The following is a 27748-nucleotide window of genomic DNA, read 5'->3' as shown; positions in this document are numbered from 1 at the left end:
CAGAACAGGAAGTTTGATCAAAGGCGAAAAGCCGAATTTGTTATTGTTGAGGTGGCGTGTTTTTGCTTGGTCAAAACCCAAATTACCGGCGTAAATTGATTTTAAATATTTCATAATAACATATTTTCAGTTTTAAATTATCATTTTTAATGAAGTACATTTATAGGTAACCCCTGTCATATCCGACAAAATGCTGACGTGACAGTTGGAAAAACCGACAAGGAAGATCCGTACAACAACGCACAGCATCCGTCCACCATGGAGGGTGTCTTATTGAAATGGACAAATTACTTCTCAGGTAAATAAACAGTTCATTGAAAAGTAAACCAATCAATATGTTGGATCCTGTCATCTTGTAGAGAGCTATAGACTCTGTTGGCTTTCCATCATGTCCACCACTATGGCCGTATGGATGTTAAAACAAATTGGAATCTCTAAGTTCTTATCAAACTGCACCTAATTAGTTAACTGGAAGGTGATGCATGTACTTAAGGTTCAAACTAAAACCTCCTACACTTGTTAACAGACATCTTCACAGACAGTAGTCTCACTACTTCAGTCGGCTTCAGACACTCTAGATCATGTGAAACACAAATTCTATCTTTCATACAAGAACTGGCTTCAAACTCAGACAATAACACCAGTACAGACCTTGTAATTATGTACTTTGCTAAAGCCTTTGACAAAGTCCCACACCAAAGACTCTTATACAAACTACACTTCTATGGAATACAAAATGAAACACAACTGGATCTCTGCCTTTTATCAAACCGCACACAAACAGTTGTCCTGGATGGAGAGTCATCAGACGTTGCTCCAGTTACTTCTGGTGTCTGACAGGGAACATTTCTGGGTTCAGTTCTATTTCTGGGTTCAGTTTTATTTCTGGTTTACATAAACGACCTACCAGAATACATTTTTTGTATTTGAAATCCAGTAAACTCAGACTGTTCGCCGACAACAGCATAATTTACAAAAGCATCAAATCTAAAGAAGATTGTGATAGCCTTCAGGAAGATCTTGATGTTGCCGCAAAGTGGGAAGAAGACTGGCTGATGGCTTTCCATCCAGACAAATGTACAGTTCTCACAGCCTCAAATAAGAAAAATACAATTAAACACGACTACATCCTTCACAGTCATACCCCAGAATCTGTCTCCTCCGCTAAATATCTTGGTATAACACTGCAATCTGACTTAAAATGGAACCAGCATACAAACAACATCATTGGCAAGGCAAATAAAAGTCTAGGATTTCTAAAAAGAAATCTAAAAACATCAATTACAAACATTAAGTCCCAGGCATACCTAGCACTTGTCCAACCAAAACTAGAATATGCTTGTTTGGTTTGGAACCCTCATACTGCTGAACAATGCAATAAACTTGAGATGGTTCAACGTCAGGCAGCTACAATGCAGGTATGCCTGCAATCGTTATCACAACACCAGTAGCGTTACAGACATGCTCAATACTTTAAATTGGCCTACCTTACAACAACGCAGACTTAAAACTAGACTTGTAATGTTTTATAAAATTGTTCACCATATTGTCGCTGTACCATCAGATTTACTCATACCAACAGACAATAGAACCCAACAATTTCATCCACAAACTTACAGGCACATACTTACATTTAAAGACTGTTACAAATATTCTTCATTTTTTTTCGTTTACTATTACACAATAGAATGTACTACCTCCAAAGGTAGTACTTTCTCCAACCTTAAATATTTTTAAGAGAACAGTTGACACCTAATGTTCTCTACAATATAGAACAGTAAACCTAGTAGTTATGTAAATAGTTTTAACCACATGTCATGTTAGTATTTGTTTATTTTTGGCACTATTCTTTTGTAAATATTTATTTATTATTATCGTACGCATGCACAGCAGTTGGTAATCATCAAAAATCTGATGGATAACTGGATACCATAAGAAGAAGAAGAAGACTAGTCTTTACAATATGTACAAGATGGATGGGTAGTTGGTACACACTATCCCACAAGACTCAGTATCAGTCCAGGAGAGACCTATACGGCAATACACCCTACACTTTTGCACCAAAATTTAGATCAAAAGTCATGATAAATACAAAACTTACATCACCATATATATATATTGTACATACTTTAAGTAAAAAGTTGTTTCATTTACTTACCATTATTATGCTAAAACATTCAGTTTGGCATATATTTCAGGTTAGAGACAGTCCCATTTAGTTTTAAAAAGCATTTTTTAAGCAGACAATTGAATGAATTCTGGTTGGGTGACTACTATCACAAAGTTTATTTGATGGAGATCTCAAAAATTAAGTTTTCAGTTTGCTTTTGCTTCTTATGTTTTGTATAAAGACTTATTCATTTATTTCCAAACATAATCAGGCATATAAATTTTTGAAGGGTGACCTGTAATCATGTTAGTTGTTCAAGACTTCAGTCAGTTGGTCAGCTAGTACAATGTATCTAAATCTTGTTGCGTCTAAATCATTTTATCATTGCAGGTTGCATTGGCAGCCTCTATTGTTTGATTTCAGTAACAATATTTTTTCTTTGCAGGTTGGCAGCCTCGATGGTTTGTTCTCAGTAATGATATTTTATCCTATTACAAATCCCAAGAAGAGATGGTAAATGGCTGTAAAGGATCTATAAGAATGGCTACTTGTGATATTAGAGGTATATTGGCAACGTTTGAATAAAGTAATGACAACGGAAAGTAAAATAACAAAAAATATGGAACTCCGATGAAAATTAAAATCTGGTTTGTCAATAAGCTGGGCATTAAACTCACTACTTCTCAAGGTCAAGGTTGGCAAGCAGGGAGTTAAATTATAGTAAAAAGTAATGAATTTTTATTGGTAGTACAACAATATCGCTATAGAAAAGATCATGTTTAAAAGTATATCACTCAAATAAACCTGTTGTTCTTATACAGACATTTAATGTAGCAACAACAAAAAAAGAAAGAAGAGAAATGAATTTGCCAAAAAAATACAAATTATTTTAAGTAGAGGCACAGGAAAACTCAAAACCCCTACTCCAAAGTAAATTGCAGACAATGCCTCCAAAAACATTAGGACATAAAACAAAAGAACCAAAAGTCTATAAAACACATGTAAAAAAATAAAGACTAAGCAACACAAACCCTGTCAACTGGGAGCGATCTGAGATTAGTTTAGGAAAGTCAAGCAGATTCCATTATTGGCACCTGTCATGTAACTCACCTGTCATGTTGCTCACCTGTCATGTTGCTCACCTGTCATGTTACTCACCTGTCATGTTGCTCATCTGTCATGTTGCTCACCCATCATGTTGCTCACCTATCATGTTGCTCACCTGTCATGTTGCTCACCTGTCATGTTACTCACCTGTCATGTTGCTCACCTGTCATGTTGCTCACCTGTCATGTTACTCACCTGTCGTGTTGCTCACCTGTCATGTTGCTCACCTGTCGTGTTGCTCACCTGTCATGTTGCTCACCCGTCATGTTGCTCACCCGTCATGTTGCTCACCCGTCATGTTACTCACCTGTCATGTTACTCACTTGTCATGTTACTCACCTATCATGTTGCTCACCTGTCATGTTTCTCACCTGTCATGTTGTTCAGCAACAAAATTAAAACTTTGTAAATATTTTCCATCACATTTTTGAACACCTTTAAATTACAATTAAATGCAGTACATTGTATGTGAAAGATGTGATATATCTATATACATTTTGTATATTTTTACATTTTCATTTTATAGTTCACCAAACAGATCATTGTCGACTAGATCTCATAATTCCTGGGGAACAACATTTCTACGTTAGAGCTGCCACATCACAGGAGCGGCAGCAGTGGCTTGTAGCATTAGGATCTGCTAAAGCTTCACAAAAAAATGCAAGAAAACCTGATGAAACTGTTGTTAACAGAGGTAATATTTTATAAAAAAAGCTGTGTTTGATGTACAATTTTGTTTTGTTTTTACAATCACTGTAACATGATAACCTTACAATAAATACTGTTGAAAAAATGTGCTTAAAGTCATGATAAAGGAAGGTAGACAATTATATTGATAAAACTGAAACATTTGTAAGTCTGTTAAAAAATTGTTCTCAGTATTTTGGTAAGACTGCAACTTGTTATAAAAAAAATGTTTTGTAGATGTCTAATAATTTTTTTAAATCTTTATAATTATGTATTTTTTTTGATTTCCATAGAATTATGTATTTTATTTAAGTACCAAAGAACTTAAATTTCCGACATTTCCGTGATAACACAAACAGACTAGTGAACATGTACATTGTCAAGTATGTGAATGATCAACACTTTTACAACAATATACTTTTCTGCTCTTTAACATCAATGTGTTCTAGCAGTGACATCATTTTGGTTGCAAATGCTCACTGTTCAGCTTGTTTTCTATTGCAAACTATGAAGTTAAAACATTTTTGAGGAAATTTAATCTATGTGTTGTGTCAAAGTATTTTATTATACAATGGATTAGAACGTGTTTACTTGATGTATTTGAAATGTACTTTACACTCATATGTGCCAATGGCTTATAACAAACATGAAGAAACAAATGGAAAAATACATCAAATTAAAACATTTTTAAAAAACTCTTGACCTCAGTCTTTGCAACACTTCTAATCAGGGATGGGGTAATCGTAATCTGTAATCGATTACAGTAAAAATTATGATGTAATCATCGATTACTTTCGATTACATTTCGATTACCTTTGTAAAATAATTTGATAAAATAAAACCTATAATTCAAATGAAAATAGACAACTGCATGTTTTCATCAGTGTATAGTACTGCTTAAATAGAGTGTATTAATATTGCTTGAGAGTTTATCATATACCTTATTAAGATCTACATTAAGATTAACCAGATCTCCTTACAAATTTTACTTTATTTCCAGCTTTTGAAATAAACGACTTTCAATGTTTGTCAATACTTCTAGACCTTTTATATAATACACAAAAATGTTAAAAAAAAGAAAATAGATATAAATTGAAGAATACATGTAGTCCTAAGTTAAGGTATGTACTACATTGAAGTAGAAAGCATAATTGTAATAAAATTCTGTAAAGCTTAATTTTCTATAAGAGTTACAAATGATATTAAAATAGATAACCATTGAGTCTTCATAATGGTATGACATCTAAATAAGAAAAGAATACAAAATTACTTTAAAATGAACCCAATGCATTGAAACTTTTGTTCCGTAAAATGTATATTTTTTATGATTTGAAATCTCAACAAGCTTCTTTTTTTGCTAATCAAATGATCAAAGACTTCTAATCAATAAGACACAGACTTTGTTTTGATTTCACTTATGTCTAATTAAGGGCATACGATACAGTTTTGATCCTGTATTTACAGTTTGATGAAAATTTCCATATAGGCTATTTTTTGCCTGATTAAATCAAATATGTTATAAAAAATATACCTCCATGTGCTACTTTTTGAGTTAAATGAGGTCGAAATTTTGTATATTAGCTCAAAATTCCAATTTGTGGCCGTATTTTTCCTTTCGAAAGAAACACATAACTTTTTTGTTTTAAAAGATAAACACAAATTGTTTTTTGTTAAATAATTTGCAATTTCTGTATTTTATAAGTATCATAAAAATTTATGCATTTTTTATTAAAAAATAACTCATATTTATCAAATGGTCATGAATTGAGAAAAGAACGTCTTTTTTTGCTGTATATTTATCAAAATTAAAAAAAATTCACTATTTACAGTTTTATAAAATTTGGCCCACATAATCTCCCTGGAAAATGAAACAAAATGTTGTTTTAAAAAATAGGGGTCCATGCACTCGTTTTCAAATTAAATCAGTTTGAATGATAAAAATCAGTCGAAAAATGCATCTTTTCCCGATATGTCATAGTTTGACGTCGCGAAAATAACATTTTACGTTAGCAACGTCATTACCTCCCCTGTAGCTGTATGGTATGCCCTTAAGGCTTATTCTCATTTCGCCTAAGCTGTCAAAATAATTATATAAAATTAATCCCAGTTTGCCTTAGTACAAATTTTCAGGTACATAAGAATTAACGGGCGTATGACATTTGCGCCGATTTTGAAAATTTTCATTCTTTCATTTGCGCCGATTTTATATTTGCTCCTAATTAGATTTACAGGTAAGTTAATACTTGTACATGTACTGTACTATACCATTGATAAAATCTGGTTATAATTGTTGTTCATTTATGTTTAAGTGAATTTTGATTCATATTGTTCTGGAACTTCGTTGTAACATGATGGACAAATTACACACTGAAACGAGCCGCGGAGTAGATTCTTTAATCATCGAGGGCCATACATATCGGAAGGTTAGTGTCCTGAAACATAAGAACATATCTTACGAATGTACCACAAATCATGTAAACCCAGAGTCACCACAGATTCTATTGTCAAAACACTGATCGAGCATAAACATGTAGCAGATGTCCGAAAGACAGAGGTTAAAGATTTACGGGTACTGTCAAGAAAAAGTCTGGAGTTGTATCTTGTAGGTCTTCTTCCATCTCCCTGTAGTGAGCAGGGGACAACAGTCATATACATGTTATGATTGACAATTCATTACATTTGTACAACTGGCTAAAGGAAGAGGTCAATGATGATAAATGAAATATAACATGACATGGATGGAGAGTTCTCTCATTTGCACTCATACCACATCTTATATCTATTCACCTGTAATTTACCTGTAAAAAAATCTGCCCAAATGAAAAAAAAAATCGGCGCAAATGAAAAAAAAAAATCGGCGCAAATGAAAGAAAAAATCGGCACAAATGAAATGCAGATCAGCGCAACTGCAAAACGCCGAAATTAACTAAGGCAAAATGGGAGCTTCTGTAAACATTGTAATTAAGTTATGTTTTGTTTGTATTGCAATTAGTTATTATTTGTTATTTTGATGTCAAATTCTACCATGAAATATTATTTATGTTTGGTGTCCCACTTTTTAAATAATTCTTTTTTATAGCCGCTCTTCTTTTTCTGATTTTTTACTCACGTGTTATATGTTGTAAATAAAGTCTTATAAGATATGACAAATTGTCTATGGATATTTCATATTTCAATGAATAAATAAATTTAAAGACAAATATCATACTATCTTAACAAATATTTCATCTCTGAATCAGTACTGAATTCTAACCCCAATTCTAAATTTGCATACTAATATAGAAAATGTACAGGTTATGAGTAATAGCATAACAAAAAAGCACTAATACATATAACATAAGAATTAATTCCATATAGTTCATATTGTTAAAAACAAGGCACTGATGTACACATTTGAATGTTCAAAGTTCATTTAGTTTCCAAGTTTGAGGATGTAAGATGCTGCATCACAATACTGAGGTTAATATGTTGGTTGGCGATGTTTTCCAGGAGATCGAAGAATCTTATATAATTTGGACCAAGCTTGAAGAAGTCAAGTCATAGTATACCATATAATTCAGTGGTTGTCGTTTGTTTATGCGTTACATTCATTATTTGAACATAAATATGGCTGTTAGTTTTCTCGTTTGAATTGCTTTACATTGTCATTTCGGGGCCTTTTATAGCTGACCATGCAATATGGGCTTTGCTCATTGTTTAAGGCTGTATGTTGACCTATAGTTGTTGATATCTGTGTCATTTTGGTCTCTTGTGAAGAGTTGTCTCATTGGCAATTATACCACATATTCTTTTTTTGTGTATTTTTACATGTATTATCTTTATTATATATAATTATAATAACACAAGTTTAAAAAAAAAAAAAATATTTATTTTATTAAAGTTTCTGTAATATATGTAAACAAGTTTGTGGGAATACACCTTTTCTTTTTTTCTTTTTTTTTTTAACTCTTTGTGTTGCACAATGTAAGGATAATTGACTGATTATTAAGAACTTTCTAATTGCATAAAATTTATACAATTGAAACTTATATTAAATTAAGCATAAAAGAAGCAACTTTCCTACTGACTCATGTTTTATTGTGGATTTTTTTTCTTTTAAGATCATAAAAATTGTCACTATTATTAAAAATAATAATTCAAGAGAAACAGTTCCTTAATTAGATGTTTTTAAAATACTATAAAAACACAGAGGTTAAATTTGTTTATTTAATAATTTTATCTAAATTCACATTTCGCCTTAGTTCAATTCCCATCAATTCCCATCTGGCCACAGCTAAGGCGAAATGAGAACACACCCTAATTAATTATTGAAAGCCTAGGATGCCCTCAGGTTATAAACTGTTCTCAATTAACAGTTGCAGAAGGTGTAATTAGAGGGATTATCCAAAAAAAAAAGGATAAATTCATTCATGTCATTATAAATTATAAATTTCCATCCATTTAAAATAAATTCAAATATTTTTTTTAAATTTTTTTATATACATTATTTTTAGAGGAAACCACTCAGATTGCAAAGAATTTTATTCAAATAAATATTATAAAAATAAGTAAATATCAAACTTAAGTCAGTAAGTCAGCAAAATTTTTCAAACTATTGAGAAAATGACCTGCAATAAAAAGAAACAATTGATGCAATGTTCGATGTCATTTCAAGCAAATGCATGTTCTCGTGTTTATCATCACTCACTTAGGAATAATTTAATATTTTAAACCCTCTGTAAGAGCTTCCATCTAGAAAACAACTCTCAAGATAACATTTTAAAACTATGCTTTAAAGCTGTTTTTGAAATGTTCTAAATTTCCACTCTGAATAAATTGAGCAGCAAACATGTAGTTGTGTTTAAACTTTCTTCATTATTTTAAAGTGTGTAATTGACAGTAATCGAAAAGTAATGTAATTACTTTTGTTAAAGTAATCGATTGTTAATTGATTGCACAAAAATCCTTCATATAATTGATTATTAATGGATTACATTTGTCAGTAATCGTGCCCATTATTAATGGATTACATTTGTCAGTAATCGTGCCCATTATTAATGGATTACATTTGTCAGTAATCGTGCCCATTATTAATGGATTACATTTGTCAGTAATTGTGCCCATCCCTACTTCTAATTGATTATTAATGGATTACATTTGTCAGTAATCGTTGCCCATCCCTTCTTCTAATTGATTATTAATGGATTACATTTGTCAGTAATCGTTGCCCATCCCTACTTCTAATTGAGAGCCTTAGTCATGTGTAAGTTCTTAATCAGGAAAATATTTTAATTTATTTTTATAAATATTACTGCATATTTTATTGTTTCTGTTTTAGGAGATGTTTCACCAGATATATTAAGAACAAAGAAATCAGAATTACGATTATATTGTGATTTGTTAATGCAACAAGTTCATTCTGTTAAGAGTACAATACAAGAAAAACAAGACATTCAGGTAGGTCATTGGAATTGTACAGAACAGGGAAAGTGGATGGAAGGATTGGTATTTAATGTCTGTTGGGCCGTTGGCAAATATTATATATAAGGATTAGAACATATTCGTGTGATACAAATATGAATCTGGGTTTGTACCAGACCATTATTCTTAACCGGTCTTCAATATACTAGTTTTAAGGTAACAGTTTGCAGGAAGACATTTCTACACAGTATTCTAGCTCAAAGCACTTCAGTCTTTACTCTTTAGTTACTTCTTAATGTCGCCTACTTAGTGCAGAAGCAGTGAAACCCAAGTATCAATCGTATGGTTTGACCTGTTCAGGAAAGAAACCCACAACCTCCTGCACAGGAGATCAGCATTCTACTTAATATTAGCAAGGCATTTAAAACAGTTAAAAATACAAAAAAACAACAGTTTACTCATCATCAGTATTTACTATTTTAGTAGTAGCTTTAATACAAAGCAACAAATGTTCAAGCTTTTGTATATTTTGTACAACTGATGCTAGACTATGTTATCTTTATGTGATACAGAATATCTACATATAAGTGCTTACACAATCTACATATAAGATTGAGACATTAAAATCAGAGGGTCCTGATGTTAACAGAATAGAGAATGATGGGCATAATAAAGAATAAAGAAAATTTGATATCAAAAATGAAGAGAGAATAAGTCAGAAAAAATGAAGAAAAGAGAAAAATTTCTAAATATTTAAAAAGAATTATAGTCGCCGTCAGCTGAAATTCGTAGTGGTTATCGGTAAAAATAATTTAAACTATCAATCACGTTCACTCTAGATATAGTTTTTCACATTCCATTCATAAATCGCAAAAAGAAAAACCACTACTGACCTACCTTTTAAGTGATCACACTGTAATAATCCTGACTTTCACATTTTCCAGAATATTTTCCATTGTAATTCCGCCATCTTCGTTTCTATGAGGATCATTTGTTTACATATGACATTCGTCACTTACGCAGTTTCCTGAAATGTTCTTTTCATTGATGTGATAAGGTTTCCCGCGCTTTATGCAAATTTTATGAAATTAAATGCCACGGAATCACTTCCGGTAAAAGCAAAAGCGGATTCCACCATTCAAAATCGTCTTGGAAAATGTGAAGGTCAGGATTATCACAGTGCAATCACTTAAAAGGTAGGTCAGTAGTGGTTTTTCTTTTTGTGATTTATGAATGGAATGTGAAAAACTATATCATGTGTGAACGTGATTGATAGTTAAGATTATTTTTACCGATAACCGCTACGAATTTCAGCTGACGGCGACTATAAATGAAGACCTCATTTCAGTCTTAGACATGTTAGAGCTTAGCTTTGATTAGGGCTGGTATTACTTTAGCAGAGCTTATAATGCTTGATTTGGTATATTTTCTGTTTCTTAGAAGTTGGAAGAAGCCAGCTCGCTATTGGGACCAACATGTGATACATTTATACAGACATTAGAGGAATGCATGGCATTAGCAAAAGCTGGGGTGGGGATGGAGTCTGGAATACTGAATTCTCCAATCCATTCCGCTAAATCATTACCAACTCTACCCTTACACATTCCAAAAAAGAAGGTGAGTCATCTAAGGCCGTGTTCACATTGACCTAAACTTGGTGTTGTGTTAGTGTAACTCACACATAAACTAAACATAATTATGTTCCCATTAATAAAACTCAATGTTTACATGTAGTTTAAATCATGTTTTGTCTACATGCAGTCGATAGTCGATGTAGGCCTTGTTTAGGTTAAGTGTACACAAAATTAGGCATTCAGAACTTTAATTTTCCCATTAAAAAAGAAACAATTTTTATATAAAATTGATACTTATAACACTTATTAATAAAGTTCTTTACAGAAATATTTGTCTAAACTTAATATATTTATTTGTTATAAAACACTGTACGTAGCCTTATTAACCCCTAATCTGACTCATCCATCATCATTGCTGAGCACATAATTCATTTGAAAAGGTCTTCTCAAATCGATTGGATGTACACACTGACAGAAATATTTGCCACTGGTCTTCATACTCAAACAACGATTCACTCATAAAAGGGTGAGGTTAATTTTTTGTTTGTGTAGTAGCTCAGATCCGTTAAAATACAATTAGAAATAATAAAAAAACAAACATTACCCCCTCCCTTTGCCAAATACTCCTTGGAGGAAAAATACCATTTGAAACAAACAGAAAAGATAGAAATGTAGTGATCCTTAACATCACATTTTTTTTTCTTCGTCTGTAAGCATGCTGATGTCGAACCTACGTTTTTAATGCGTAATCGAGACATCTTTAAACTACTGCAAATCATCCAAAATTACTTTCTTTAAGGAGAAACCACTTTACTTCAACAAAATAACGGTGTTTCTGAGTCAGAATTTTTTTCTCACGCGAAAGTTTATAATTAGTTTCTTTTTCGATGATACCAATTCAATATTTAACACTATAATGTATGGGAAACTTTGGATTCAGAATATTTATTCATTCTAATCATCTGAATGACCTGATTTTTTTTAATCAAATTGTGGAAAAATCCAACCCCCTTTTTTTTAAAGTCAAATAGTCAAATGGTCGTTCCCTACTGCTAGAAAAGTTGTTCGAAAACTTGAATGCGGTTCTACTTAATGAACATTTAAATGACATATAGTTTACAAGTGTGAACAAATCTTATGTACAGGTAGCTAAGCAAGGTGTATAGATGTGAACAAATTTAATGTGAAACTAGTGTACAGTACATTAAACCAAATGTAAACATGTTTACTGTACACAGCGTTTTGTGTGAACACGGCCTAAGATAGTTACTTCAGTGTCTTTGACTTTAAGCATAGGTCTGTTATGTATTTAGAGAGCCAAGTTTATAAATGGGCTTAGAAATAGGACATTTTTTCCGAAAGCAGGATACTTGTTTATCTCTATCTACCCAGTCAAAGTGTATTAATGATTATAGTTATTAAAATAAATACTTCCCTTCTTTTTGACATGATGTCTTCTATTTTACCCCCCACTCTGTGTAAGTTTTTAGATTTGTATTATTTTTATCCGCCCACAACAAAGGAGCACAGGGATACTGGTTTGCTTATGTCTCATTAAATTTTTGTTGCATTTTCCTAAAAACTACTTTAAATGGAATCCAATGTGTGTATTAATTAAAGATCCAGTGATTTCTTTCCAGAGTTATTTCCCTTAGAATTTCTATAACTTTGAAAACTTTATTTTAGTTATTTTTTTGGTTGATTGTATTTAAATAAAATTTACAAAATGTGCAAGTATTTAGAAATCTTAGTTGAAAAAAATGTTCTGGATTATTTTTCAGTATTGAGGCTTTAAGTGTTAAAAATCTGCTATGATATAGGTAAATTCATTAATGAAATTGAAACACAGATAAATAAACATAACAGGCGCGATGTTCTTTCTAGGCTTGTTACAGCAGAAAGAGGAAAATCAACATAAGGACTAAAACCTAGCAACAATGCTGAAAGGATAATTATTATTTGCATCATGTTGCATCATTATTTGCAACATTATAACCTAAATATGGAATATGTTATAATTGAAGACAGCGCAACCCAACTAGAACAATAAAACTGGTATTTGAATGAACTTTAAAGAAAGAAAATTAAAAAAAATAGTGGTTTTTTTTGTAGACTCAATTTTGTGTGAGGATTTAGGAAAAAATGTTTTCCATTTTCAGATAAAACCTGGACTGCATAGAACAGTTTCACATGATTCGTAAGTAAAACAAAAAATATGTATAGTGGTATAATTACAAGAATTGAAAACTTAGTTTAGATAATATAACAAAATACTGATTGCAGAACCACTTCATAATGTGTGTTGATGAACAAATTCGAATTTCATTAAGTAAATAGATGACAAAAAATAAAGTCTGAAATTTTCTTCTAAAGAATCCAAAATATCAAGGTTTTAGAATCATTTAACTAAAAGTACTGTACATGCTGTATGTTGCTTTATATGGGTCAATGGATTTTTTAGCTCACCTGACCTGAAAGGTCAAGTGAGCTTTTCTCATCACTTGGCGTCTGTCGTCCGGCGTCCTGCGTCCGTCGTCCGTAAACTTTTACAAAAATCTTCTCCTCTGAAACTACTGGGCCAAATTTAACCAAACTTGGCCACAATCATCCTTGGGGTATCTAGTTTAAAAAATGTGTGCAATGACTTGGCCATCCAACCAAGATGGCCGCCATGGCTAAAAATAGAACACAGGGGTAAAATGTATATTTTGGCTTATATCTTTGAAACCAAAGCATTTAGAGCAAATCTGACATGAGGTAAAATTGTTGATCAGGTCAAGATCTATCTGCACTGAAATTTTCAGACGAATCGGACAACCTGTTATTGGGTTACTGCCCCTGAATTGGTTATTTTAAGGAAATTTTGCAGTTTTTGGTTATTATCTTGAATACTATTATAGATAGAGATAAACAGTAAACAGCAATAATGTTCAGCAAAGTAAGACCTACAAATAAGTCAACATGACCAAAATTGTCAGTCAACCCCTTAAGGAGTTATTGCCCTTTGTAGTCAATTTTTAACAACTTTTTCTCATTTTTTGTATTTTGTACAAAAATCTTCTTCTCTGAAACAACTTGGCCAAATTTAACCAAACTTGGCCACAATTATCATTGTGGTATATAGTTTAAAAAATGTGTCCCATGACCCTACCTATCAAACAAAATGGCCGACATGGCTAAAATTAGAACATAGTGGTAAAATGCAGTTTTTGCTTTATATCTTTGAAACTAAGACATTTAGGGTAAATCTTTCCAGATTTAAATGTCCATCAGAATAAGATCTATCCCCTCGTAAATTTGCAGATGAATGCGACAACCTGTTGTTGGGTTGCTACCCTAAAATTGGTAATTTTAAGGAAATTTTGCAGTTTTTGGTTATTATCTTGAATACTATTATAGATAGAGATAAACTGTAAACAACAATAATGGTCAGCAAAGTAAGATCTACAAATAAGTCAACATGACCAAAATTGTCAGAGGACCCCTTAAGGAGTTATTGCCCTTTATAGTCAATATTGACCGACTTTTCGTCATTTTTTTAACTTGTACAAAAATCTTCTTTTCTAAAACTATGTGCCAATTTTAACCAAATTTGGCCACAATCATTACTAGGGTATCTATTTAAAAAAAGTGTCTAATGACCCCGCCTACCAACCAAGATGGCCGACATCAGTAAATACAGTAACAGGTGAGCGACACAGGCTCTTGAGAGCCTCTAGTTTTCATAAATTATAAATGGAAATGTCATTTATTGGATAATCAGAGTTCTGATAAGTATAATTAAAAATATGTAGAGTAGATATCATTAAAACAACAAATTTAAGCACAAAAAATTTTATAAAGATTTCCATATACAGCCTTTACAAATGAAAAAAATATATATATATTCCACAATGTGGTTTTTGAATAAAAATCTAAACTAAACTGGAGAAATTTATTCAATATGTTAAAAATATATTTTTAAAAAATGGTGTTAGTAGTCATGATAAAAAATATAGCAACATTTCATTAAATCTATCTTTTAAGGTCATCACCAAGAGGTTGGGCAGGAAGTGATTCCCCTGCAACTAAGGACCATAACGCATCCAAACAAAGAACCACATCAGAATCATCACTTACAAATCATTCCATAGCAGAAATAGACATATCTGGAGTTCAATCCAGTTCAAATAATGTATCATTAAATTCATCTCATAACAATTCTGTTAGCGTAGATCAAAAGGACCATTCTCCACAACAAGATATTATACCAGAAACATCTATAGACCGGTTAAAACAAGACACTAATTTGAATAATTTGGAATCAATGTCAAGTTCTAGTGTCAACAGTGAAGAAGATTTCAAGGATGCTATTGATGCTAAAATTCCTACTTTTTTCTCCACAATGGATACAAGGTAATAAAAAAACCCATTTAAAAACAAATTTTGCAGGACAAATATATATATTTGAACTCGAATATATTTTTAAAATTTCAAACTTATATTTGTAATACAGTGTAATAGCTTGGTTGAAACTAATATTTGTAATAAGGGAATATCTAAATGTCAGTAAACATTTTATTGAGTATTCAGTTAAAACTTTATCCATCAGTCTATCAGTCAGTCTGTCTGTCCCATGAATATTTTTTTCATCACATCTCGCTCATGAACTATATCACCTGGAATTCTGAAATTTGGTTTCAGGGTTTATATGAGGCAGCTATACTGTGTGATGTGTTTTCAGACTAAAATTTCAAATTTATCACTCAACAACTTCCTGTTTACCTTATACTTTTAGCAAAAGGGGGGATATCATTAGTGAGCAGTGTAAGAAGTAGCTCACAGACTCACTTGTATACCATGATTTTTATTAAAATTATTATGAGTACTTAAATTCACTGCAAGGTTTACACATCCTGTAGACAAGGTCCACTTGACCTTAATTTATGGTTCAGTGATCATCTTAAAGTCTTTCTGACAAGGTTTACACATCATGTAGACAAGGTCCACTTGACCTTAATTTATGGTTCAGTGATCATCTTAAAGTCTTTCTGACAAGGTTTTGTTTCTCAGATACTATAAACACAATGCAAGATCAAATATATTTATGGTGTACATGTTTACTGGTAAGGTTTATCCGATCCTGACTTAATTTTTTCCATGGTTTATTTGTCAGCATTTCTTTTTTTTGTGATAAATTTCTCAGATACCATATTCAATAGGTCAAGTTTATCAGTGCATAGAATGATTATAAGAAGTAAATGTTGGGCAGGGTTGATCTTAACATCATTATTCTGGATAATTAACTTTCACCATAAAAACAAGATATGTAAAGCAGACAAGCAGTAAATATGTTCTCTTGTTTTAGTTTTATGGACCTCCACTTGGATACTGATGGAAGCATTCCAGTAGAAGAATTCCTTCTGGCAGCAAAGTCTATTTTACCCTTGTTTGGTAAGAATTTATGTGTGAATCATTTGAATCTAAATATTACAAAAAAAAATGCTGTAAAATAAGGATATACTACTGTAAATTGAGGAATTTTCGGATGTTTTTATTATTGCTGAAATTGTGAGGGGATTGGTTTCACAGAATTAAAAACTTGCATATGAAATTTGTATAGCATTATGAGTATGTAGCATTTCCTGAAATTGCAATCGTTTTAATCACATTTTTGTTTTATTATTCGACATGTTCAACAATCAAAATAAAAAGTGCACCAGGAGACTGCACATGTTGAATATACATGATTGGTGGCCCCAAGACATTGATCAATCATCCCATTACTTAAAAATCTTAAAATTCCACAAAACATCTCACAATTTAGATTTGATTTGAAATTTGTAAGCAATGGTCTTTTTTTCTGAAACATATATAGAATTTTATGATAAATAAAAATGTGTTAAGAGTAGGAACGTCATGTTTTAAATTCAAACCACATTAGCATATCTATAATGCACAATTAATCTCATTTGCTTTTATTGATATACCGCAAATTATTTAAAGATTCCAACATCCTTTTTATTTTGGTGATTTTTAAATGTGTTCACAACCTTTTTAGATTATATGATATACACTTCTTAAACTCCCCAATATGAAAATGCAACGGTTAAATGACTATGTGCATTGATAAACATGTATTAACCTTTATCGGTAATTCATATATTTTCCCTTTGAATTTACTGCCAAATATTTTCGAGTATCTGTACTGACTGTATCACTGAAAATATTAGGCAATACATTGTGTGACGTCATAATTACCGATAAACAGAATAATAGGTAGTTTCGTTTTTGATACTGACTATATCATATGGAATATCTCAACTCGCCCTAATGGGCTCGTCTAGATATTCAGGCCTCGACAATAACGCTTGTCCGATTGTCCGGGAAAAAAGGTCGGACAATTAAAAGCTGTATCAAGCTTGTCCATTGGGACAAGTACAATTATTCTGCAGAAAATAAATTTCATCCAACTTTGATGAACGAAGTATAATTATAAACAAAAAACAAAAAAACAAATATTAATTTGACATGTTTCTGTATTCTGTTTATTCAAATGCAAAACCTTTGTCTTCAACATATAAAAAAGAAGATGTGGTATGATTGCCAATGAGACAACTATCCACAAAAGACCAAAATGACACAGACATTAACACTGTACAGCCTTCAACAATGAGCAAAGCCCATACCGCATAGTGAGCTTTAAAAGGCCCAGATAAGACAATGTAAAACAATTCAAACGAGAAAACTAACAGCCTTATTTATGTCAAAAAATGAACGAAAAACAAATATGTAACACATAAACAAACGACAACCACTGAATTACAGGCTCCTGACTTGGGACAGGCACATACATAAATAATGTGGCGGGGTTAAACATGTTAGCGGGATCCAAACCCTCCCCCTAACCTGGGACAGTGGTATAACAGTACAACATAAGAACATGTTTACTTGCAATCGATAATTTTTAACTGGTTCTTTGTCAGGTACTTTATAACAGGTTAAAGGTATACTATTCTCGGAAACCAGTCTTACTGATCCGAATCAATGCTGCGCTTTATAGATAAGGTAACTTTACAGTACAGTTCGTCACCTGGACAGGTTTAGCTCAAAGTTTAATAGACAGTTTGGCACAGTAGGAGACATATTAAGTAGACATGATTGATAGACAGTTTGGCAAGGCAGGAGACATTTCGGGACCAAGACAAATCAGTATCTCATTTTCTTACCTTATTCTGTTCTTTATAATAAATACCATACGGGTAATTTTTTCACAAAAATATTTTTTTTCATTTACCATAATTTCATAAAATTCACAAAATCATATTTGATCATAAGTAGAAAAAAACAATACTTGTAATATGGTGACCTATAGTTGTTAATTTCTGTGTCATTTGGTCTCTTGTTGAGAGTTTTCTCATTGGCAATCAGACCTTATCTTCTTCTTTTTATTGATTGTATTTGAATAAAACTTTTTTCCACTTAAAAAAAAACAGGATACAAATCCAATGAGTGTACAGGCCTATCAGATGGTGCCTAATGTTTAGATTCTGATGAGACTGGAATTGGTGAAAACTAGAACCTAAGTCCTGTGACATGACTAGATTCAGTTGTACTTAACTCATATTTTTGAAAAGTATTTCAAAAGAAATTCATCAAATTCTATTCTATTATTTAAATTCGTTTTGTTCCTTTAATCAACTTAAAATGTAAAAAGGTTATTTTTAGTTAAAAAAATTTGGACAAGTAACAATTTCATTCGGACAAGTAAGTTTTGGTATGTACTTATCCTACTGGACAAGTTGGAAAAAAGTTATTGTAGAGGCCTGATATTCAATATGATATAGTCAGTATCAAAACGAAACTACCTATTATTCTATATATAACAATTGTTTTCATGATAATTATACTGAAGTTTGTATTCGTAGATAAGTTTAATGCTACAGCCTTTGCACCAGTGAAGATGGATTTCCAAGGCAACATCAGGGTAAATCCTCTTACAATATACAAGACAAAAACATATCTTCAATGATTTTTAGCTGTACATTTAATTCTTCATCCTTTGTACTATCTATAGGAATAAAGAAGATCTGTTTCAAGATTTCATATAAGCTATATATAATAATATTTCCAGTCTTATGATCGGGAGATTTATTATATTATATACATTTAGTCCAGAGTTTAACTTTTTAATTCTATAATTTAAATGGTCTGCCATAATTTAAGTAAACTTTTTTTTTCTCTCTTGTAGAAAATTCATCAGAAATATTCCACCAATACAGCAGGGTTTACTACACTTCAGAAAATGGTGCTAACAGAACTCAGTAAGAAACAACATCTTCTCTCTAACTCAGCTACAATGGCATTACTGTGGATGAAAAGGTTAGTTAGTAATATTGTGTAACCGCTGCTGATCTAGGGGATTGATTGGATCAAACCTTGAGGTGTTTTGTAGTCAATTTAGGGGGATTGCTTGGATCAACCCTTGAGTTGTTGTGTGGTAAATTTTCCGTTTTTTTCTGCCCTTTTTTCACATTTTTTTGGCAATTGTATACAGGGTGCAATCTCTAGATATCTATTTGGCAATACTGGATCTCACTTTATAATAACACAGATAAAAAAATAAGAAGAAAGTCGAGTCGATATTTGATACTTTTAGGTTTATAGTTTAATATTAGTTCAAACTGCCATGAGGGATAAAATAGAAATCTCAATACAAATTGTAAAGTATTTTCTATTAGATTTAGATTTTCTACATCTTGTTATCTGTAAATAACAACTTTATATGATAACTAATTTACAAGATTATGTTATTGCTAAATCATTTCATTTCCGTTATGTTTCTGTGTTTCATGAAGATAGGTTTTATTTTCCAAAACTTTAAATGTTGCTTCCTCAATATTGATTAACTATTTTTTTCTAAACCAGGATACTTAATTTTCAGAGGTTTGGAGTTTATCCGCGAGTTCCTGTATGAGATTATACGAGGGGAGCCTGACTTATCACAAGCTGTGACCAGTGCCTACAGTAAAACATTAAGGAATTATCATGGCTGGGTTGTACGAGGAGTATTTGCTGTATGTATTTATATCATCAGAATAAACCATAGGAAGACTGACCATTAGATTTATGAACATCTTTATATGTTCAAGTGCACTAAATTAGTTGAACACTGATTAAAGACATTGTTGTTTGGGTTTAATCTTGCTTTTTTTGTTTTTTAAATATTATCCAAGAAATGTATTACTTAAGAAAAAATAATCTTTTAAGAACATTCAAAATTTGAAACCACAAGTATAAATCCCAAGAACCTCATTATGGCCCCTATTTCAGCTGAAATTTCAAATAAAGATTTATTGAACATTATTATGATAATTCGTAGCTAAAACAATGACTAGATAGGAAATATATATCTTCGCTGAAAATTTTAGAATCAGCATCACATATAAAACAAATGGTTTTTCTCTAAATTCAATGAAAACAGACGAATTTGTAGCTCACCTGGCCCATTACTTCGCGTCCGGCGTCGTCGTTAACTTTTTACATTTTGAACTTCTTCTAGAGAACCCCTGAATGGAATGAAACCAAACAGGGCATGAATGTTCCTCATAAGGTGCTGACCAAGTGTTGTTACTTTGTAGCCGATCCATCATCCAAGATGGCCACCAGCGGGGGACTTAGTTTAACATAGGACCCTATGGGAAAGGCATACAAATGACTTCTTCTAGAGAACCACTGAATGGAATGAAACCAAATTTAGCATGAATGATCCTTATGAGGTGCTGACCAAGTGTTGTTACTTTGTAGCCGATCCATCATCCAAGATGGCCACCAATGGGGGACTTAGTTTAACATAGGACCCTACGGGAAATGCATACAAATGACTTCTTCTAGAGAACCACTGAATGGAATGAAACCAAATATAGCATGAATATTCCTTATGAGATGCTGACCAAGTGTTGTTACTTTGTAGCCGATCCATCATCCAAGATGGCCGCCAGCGAGGGGACTTAGTTTAACATAGGACCCTATGGGAAATGCATACAAAAGTCTTCTTCTAGAGAACCACTGAATGGAATGAAACCAAACAGCATGGATGTTCCTTTAGTTATGAGGTGCTGGCCAAGTGTTGTTACTTTGTAGCCAGATTTTACCTTTTTTTATATGATTTCAAAAACCCAAGTAGAATCAGGTGAGCGATACAGGCTCTTGAGAGCCTCTAGTTAATAGTTTATGGGCCAGAAACACACAGTGCATACATATTATTTGTATTTGTTATACAGCGCTTTCCTAAGTGATTTAGTAATATTTTTTATCTTTTCGACTTCTAGGTTGCTGCCAAGGCTTTGCCTTACAGAGATGTGTTCATATCTAATTTGTCTGTGCCAGGAGAGGAAGATACTGGTACATTGTATAGACAGTCATTGATGTCTGATATAGAACAGTATATCACAGCTATGGATGTTGTCATCAAAATTCTCAATGATTTTTATAAATTACATGATTTAAATTCCAATGATACTGTGTAAAGCAAAATTATAAATGCACAATTGCTCTAATGGCAGATAATTCAATTTATTTAAATTCCAATGATACTGTGTAATGCTAAACATTTAATGGGCAATTGCTGTGGTAAGGGAATATAAGTTCCATGATTTGAATTCCAATGATACTGTGTAATGTATAACAATTAATGGGGAATAAGTCTGAGGGGAGGTAATTTAAATGATTTAAATTCCAATGATACTGTTTATGCAATACAATTATTTAAAAGGGGCAATAGCTCTGAGGGGAGATACGTTCCATAAGTTCAATTCCAATGATGCTGTGTAATACAAAACAATTAAGGGCCAATAGCTCTAAGGGGAAGTAATTACATGATTTAAATTCTAATGATACTGTGTAATTCAAAACAATTAAGGGGAAATAGCTCTAAGGGGAGATAATTCCATGATTTAAAATCCAATGATACCTTGTAATGGGTGCTATAAACAGTTTCGTATAAAAAACTAGGGGTTATTCCCCAACTAAAAATAGACATGGAGGGAAGTCCCTTTTTATCAACATAATTGGTGAAAAAGTATCATGTTTTTTGTATTTGGTTGTAAAGATATGTTAATTAACTTCAATTAAAACAGGTTAGATGATTAAAATAATTTTAAAAATTAGATTAAATATTCATGTTATGAGGGGAGACAACACTGTAAACAGTCTGTTTTTTTGGCAGTGAAAATTCAAAACTTATTTGCAGCCACTGTAGCTCTTTTCGGAGCAGGGGAACGTACCCTGAAGCATGAATTTTTTGAAAGACCAGGTAAAAATCTATGAAATTCATACAACTTTGATAATGAAAAATGTGCAGGTATCATGTCTTCAGGGGTGTGCACATGACCTGATTTCAGGTTTTTTAAGCTTAAATTAGGCAATGTTTTTCCCAGTTTCTCTGGATAAAACTTTTTTATACTATTAAAAGTACACTTTTTTTTTATTCCATTATAAACTAGAGAACATTCTGATTCCAGTGATATCTAGTTTAGGTATCTTTATTAATCAGTCCACCACTAAGGGTCACTTATACATGGTCCCTCAAAATATGACGTCATAGAAAAAAACTGTTGATTGCACCCTTAAGGGACAAATACAAAATATAGTGATGTTTTAGCATGGAAATGTGTTTGCGAATGGAGTAAAATAATTCTGAAAAATATTGTACGGCATGTATACATTAATTTAAAAGCATCAGTTTGGTATATTTAATGCAAATATTACAGATTTGTACATAGCAACCAGATATAAGAAAACCGGACTCTGTGCGAATATTGAAGTTTTTTAATTTTTTGCGACGTCATGATATTTTTATTCAATCTCTCATATATTTGGAACCAAAAGTTGCATATGAAAAGTGTAGATTTTTTCTACTTTGACCTTTACTCCTGATCAGTGTTACATAAAGTTTTATTCATTATAATATATATTTGGTACTTTTTATAGTCAAAAAGGTACACATGCCATTCCTAAGAAAAACACTATTTCAATATTTTCTCAACTCAGCTATAACTTCGTTCATATAGTACTAGGGACAAAATCTATTTAAAGTAACTTTATTCATGCCTATTTCATAGTTTTTATTCTATTTATTCAAAAGAAACCCTATTTTATGATTTATTTTCTTTGTAAAACTGATGAAAATGTGATACAGGAAATGTTTGGGATTTGCCAATTAAACTGTTTGCCACTGGCCAATATGCCACTACCGCGCGACATGAAAAAAAGAGCTGTAGTTTCACTATTTGTGGTCACAATCCTTAAAGTAAGACATCATTTCAGTCGGTATAGTGTACAGATTCAGAAAAGCTGAGAATTTTTTATATATCGCATACAAGGTTTTGCTTAAGGGTGCTATAAACAGTTTCGTATAAAAAACTAGGGGTTATTCCCCAACTAAAAATAGACATGGAGGGAAGTCCCTTTTTATCAACATAATTGGTGAAAAAGTATCATGTTTTTTGTATTTGGTTGTAAAGATATGTTAATTAACTTCAATTAAAACAGGTTAGATGATTAAAATAATTTTAAAAATTAGATTAAATATTCATGTTATGAGGGGAGACAACACTGTAAACAGTCTGTTTTTTTGGCAGTGAAAATTCAAAACTTATTTACAGCCACTGTAGCTCTTTTCGGAGCAGGCGAATGTACCCTGAAGCATGAATTTTTTGAAAGACCAGGTAAAAATCTATGAAATTCATACAACTTTGATAATGAAAAATGTGCAGGTATCATGTCTTCAGGGGTGTGCACATGACTTGATTTCAGGTTTTTTAAGCTTAAATTAGGCAATGTTTTTCCCAGTTTCTCTGGATAAAACTTTTTTATACTATTAAAAGTACACTTTTTTTTTATTCCATTATAAACTAGAGAACATTCTGATTCCAGTGATATCTAGTTTTATACAGGTATCTTTATTAATCAGTCCACCACTAAGGGTCACTTATACATGGTCCCTCAAAATATGACGTCATAGAAAAAAACTGTTGATTGCACCCAATGCAAAAAAAAGAATGGGCTCTAAGGGGAGATAAGTTCCAGGATTTAAATTCCAATGATAGAATTTGCAGAAAAGAAATCATTTTATAATGCCATGTCATATCATTATGATGCTACTTAATGTACAATTTGACATCAAATTCTCTTATCATTTGTATTTAAAATAAAATTGTAAAATGTGTTCATGTAATTGGAGCAGGGTTTCCGCTGGCGGTCGCCATTTTCGCAATTTGCGAAAAAATAATAATTGTGGCGATAAAAATTCGTCATTTACGAAAGAATTTGGCGAAAGAAATATATATATAACGATTTAATTTTCTCCTGTTTATTTACTTTTTTCCAGTTTCTCGGACTTTACTGGATCAGACAATACTCGGAATTTACCTTGACCTCATTAAGATTTGGACAGAAAATCTATAATCAGCTGATGGCATTTCATAGCTATCGACAACAAAAGACTAATTAATAAAGGTGTTGATTAAATTGTTTGACAAAATGATATGTTTAAATGGCTTCCACTAAATGTCACATACAGAATTTATTTACCACTTTGTGACGCACGTGTTTGAAGCAAACTTTTGACGTCTCCTCTCCTTTTAAAAATAGTTTAGAAAAGAAAGCTGTTGTTGTGACGAAAATTGTTCAAAACCAAGAAAAATCTCCGATTTAAAACTTTAATTATCCATTTACTTAATAAAGGTAATTGATTAGAGAGACGACTTTAAAGTCGTTTGAGTGACACACGTCACAGCTTCAAGCATAGTTTTACGTCTCAACTTTTTCATTTATGATGGTCAAGAAAAGAAAACTGTCGTTATGATGAAATATATCCAAAAGGTTGGGAACAACCCCTCGAACATGTTGAATGAGAGTAATCCTTCAATGTAATGACTACACATGAAATGAGGGATCAATTTCGTGTGATAAAGGCTTTTGTTTTGTTGTAAAAACCACTTCTTAGTACAAAAGGGCGAACTCATCTTATTTAAGGGAAGCATTATATTTATGTTATTTGGCGAAAAAAATAATAAAGTGGGCAAAAATATAATGTTTTGGCGAAAGAGGTGGCAAAACAAATAATTGACCCAGGGGAAACCCTGAATTGGAGTCAAAGTTTTGCGAGTTCTACCATTCCATTATTTGGTTCAATAATTTCCATAAGTTTTCTATATTTTAAAAAAGGTAGATAAGTAAGAAAATGTTTTGTATTGCTTTCCTTTTTTTAACTCAAGAAGTAGAAGTGAACATATTTTTATATGTATCATATATGAAGGGACCAAATAAAGGTTTTGAATATTTTTACAACATACATGTACATCATATTTGAAATAATGTAGGCCAGGTACAGCTACAGAAAAAGAGCCTGGTTAAAAGTTGGCTTGAGAAAAAGCAGGAAATTAAGGTTGTGATAAAATTTTGTTTTATAGTGCTAAGTAATCTTGAATTATGCAAATATTGCAAGAATTATGAAATTTTTCACATGACATTTTTCTCTTGAGGAAGAGGAATTGAAACATCTTCAGTGCAAATCATTTTAAAGTATTTGTCCAATGATACAGTGAATTATATTCATTTGACAAATGCTTTAAATGGGATCAGCTGACTTGCATATTTGGTATTTCAGTATGTATTTTTTATTTTTTGTTATACGTTATTTTGTGATATGATTGTGCAAATCCTGTAGTTATTTATTTGTGAATGTCAGATGAATGAAAATAAAAAAAACAAAAACAAATGTTTAACAAATCATTGGGGCTATCATGGTAATGAACCTTTTATGTTGAGGGTTATTCCACTAAAATGGATTTTGGAGGATAGGAAGTCAGGTTTTATTTTCCAGTATTTGTCGCCAGACATTTGTGTTCGTTAGTCTGTGTGCAAAATCACTTAAAGGAAGCATATTAAATACTAAAACTCTCTTCCTACTGTCCTACTCCCATTGTAACGGAAAAGTGAGTCCTCATGTCTATTATTGTTCTGTGTGCTTTGAAAAGATGTGTTCAATTTTGGTTATATTTCAATCAAAATATGCGTATTTCATTTGAAATATGGTATTATTTCAATTGAAATATTAAAATATATTTGTGAAATTTTGCATTATTTTTATAATTTCACATTAAAAGGTTTATTCAATTATCGTGGATTGAGGAAAATTTATCTTCTGTACACTTTGTTTTTACGCTTTAACAAATTCTGAATACAAATTTAAAAACTTTCAGGAAATTTGTCTTTCCTTGAACAATTTTGATTCTTGGTGCAATTCACACACGTTTGTAACTTCCACAATAATCTACAGCTTATCAATATAAGTAGATGCAGTATCTGTATTATTGCTAATTGCCTTATTAAATGGTCACAAATTGTTTGATTTATAATCATGTGTTTTGTTTTTTGAAACTGTTAATTTTATTATACATGTTAGTTTTTGTTATATTTGTTCAAAAGTTTATACAATTTATTATTATACAAGGCTGAAATGTTTAATTTGTTTTGGTATTACTGGTATGCATATATTACAAAATTTAAATTTATGGTATTTATATTATGTTAAGGTTAACACCAGATGCAAAACTGATTGTTATAATAATTCAATGTTAAAGTTAACACCAGATGCAAAACTGATTGTTATAATAATTCAATGTGACATACATGTTAGATATTCAAAAAGGATTTTTTCAAACATTTAAATCATTATAAAATGTTTTGGTTTATATATCTTAAAATATTATTAAAAAGATCTCCAAATAAGTTTTTTCTGACAGTTTTTGCTGTGTTGCACTAAATGTTAAATGTTTCAATGCCCTTAATCCTAGAGGCAAAACAAAATTAAAAAGATATAAATACTGATGTCAAACAGTCTTATGTCTTGTCAAAGCATGTTATTTCTTAGATAATAATTACTTTTGATTTTCAATTTCAAGGGTTCAAAGAAGTGTTATTATTATACCTTTTCCTATATCACAGATATCACTTTGAATGTTGTACACTGTTTTCAAGTAGGTTTAATGATGGTTATTCTTGGGGTTAATTTATGTTAGAGGTGTGTATAAAACTTATTGAATAGAAATAAATGATTTATTGGTAAGGTTCAAAAGGCTGCTTCCCCCTGTATTTGTTTCAGTAATTCAAGTGGTTTAGGAAAGTTGATGAACTCAAGAAGTTAAATTAAAAAATTAAATAGTGTAAATGACATACTTTAAGATTTATGAACCCTTGTACAAAAATCAGTGAACTGAAAATGTCATCTATTGCTGGACTTTTTTGTTGAAGATTATTCTAATTGCAAATTTTATGATTATTTTTTTAGAATTTGCAGTGGTAGGCTTAAAATAAACCTAAATTTATTTATATTTGAAAGATAAAACTTTTTAATGTATGATCTAAAAATAATTTGGACATTGGTTTAGAATATCTTTTCTACATATTCTCAAAACTGCAATTCATAGCCATTTCCAAGCATTTATAAGAGTTGGTTTAATATCCGGTGGTTATTATATACTGTGAATTATAGTAAGCAATCAAGGTCTTTTTAATAATTGACACTGCTTTAGAAATAAATACAGTGGGAATTGGTCTTACCTCTTTGATACTAAATTTTGAAAATTATTTTATTGTTTACAGAAGAATAATTAATATATAGATAAATAGAGTATTTATTAAATTGTTGTTAAATTCCTGTAATGAGTTATAAACTCTCAATATATTGTATGTAGAAATTCAATGTTAAACATTGTAATTGTGATAAAACAAATGGACAAATATTTTGTTTGTGATAAAGATGGATAACAAAACTGTTTTGTTTTTTTTTTGATTGAAAGGAACCTCAAATGTAAATTTAGATTGT

General features: G+C 31.4%; 1 protein-coding gene across 2 annotated transcripts; it reads left to right on the top strand.

Moving 5' to 3' along the window:
* On the top strand, window positions 1-27695 carry LOC143059109 (pleckstrin homology domain-containing family A member 8-like). 2 transcript variants are annotated; one of them, XM_076232604.1, is made up of 13 exons: window positions 27-51; window positions 167-298; window positions 2556-2672; window positions 3744-3911; window positions 9222-9340; window positions 10745-10921; window positions 13038-13075; window positions 14905-15273; window positions 16226-16311; window positions 18786-18844; window positions 19109-19239; window positions 19802-19934; window positions 21189-27695. In XM_076232604.1, exons 2-13 carry the CDS (start codon window positions 259-261, stop codon window positions 21384-21386), a joined length of 1635 nt encoding a protein of 544 aa, XP_076088719.1. In that variant the 5' UTR covers window positions 27-51; window positions 167-258; the 3' UTR covers window positions 21387-27695. The 2 variants fall into 2 exon arrangements, 1 of the variants encoding a protein (XP_076088719.1); XR_012973386.1 differs by having other exon boundaries at window positions 1-298; window positions 19786-19934; window positions 21189-21327.
* Window positions 27696-27748: the final 53 nt, after the last annotated feature.

The sequence above is a fragment of the Mytilus galloprovincialis genome, chromosome 14, assembly GCF_965363235.1.
Source record: "Mytilus galloprovincialis chromosome 14, xbMytGall1.hap1.1, whole genome shotgun sequence".
Lineage (NCBI taxonomy): Eukaryota > Metazoa > Mollusca > Bivalvia > Mytilida > Mytilidae > Mytilus > Mytilus galloprovincialis.
This window is presented reverse-complemented; position numbering and strand designations above follow the sequence as displayed.

Bases quoted from the DNA above. Each gene is read 5' to 3' on its own strand.
- LOC143059109 (XM_076232604.1), top strand. From the start codon at position 259: ATGGAGGGTGTCTTATTGAAATGGACAAATTACTTCTCAG. The intron at 2,673-3,743 runs GTATATTGGCAA...TTCATTTTATAG, and splicing joins GGCTACTTGTGATATTAGAG to TTCACCAAACAGATCATTGT. The intron at 3,912-9,221 runs GTAATATTTTAT...TTTCTGTTTTAG, and splicing joins TGAAACTGTTGTTAACAGAG to GAGATGTTTCACCAGATATA.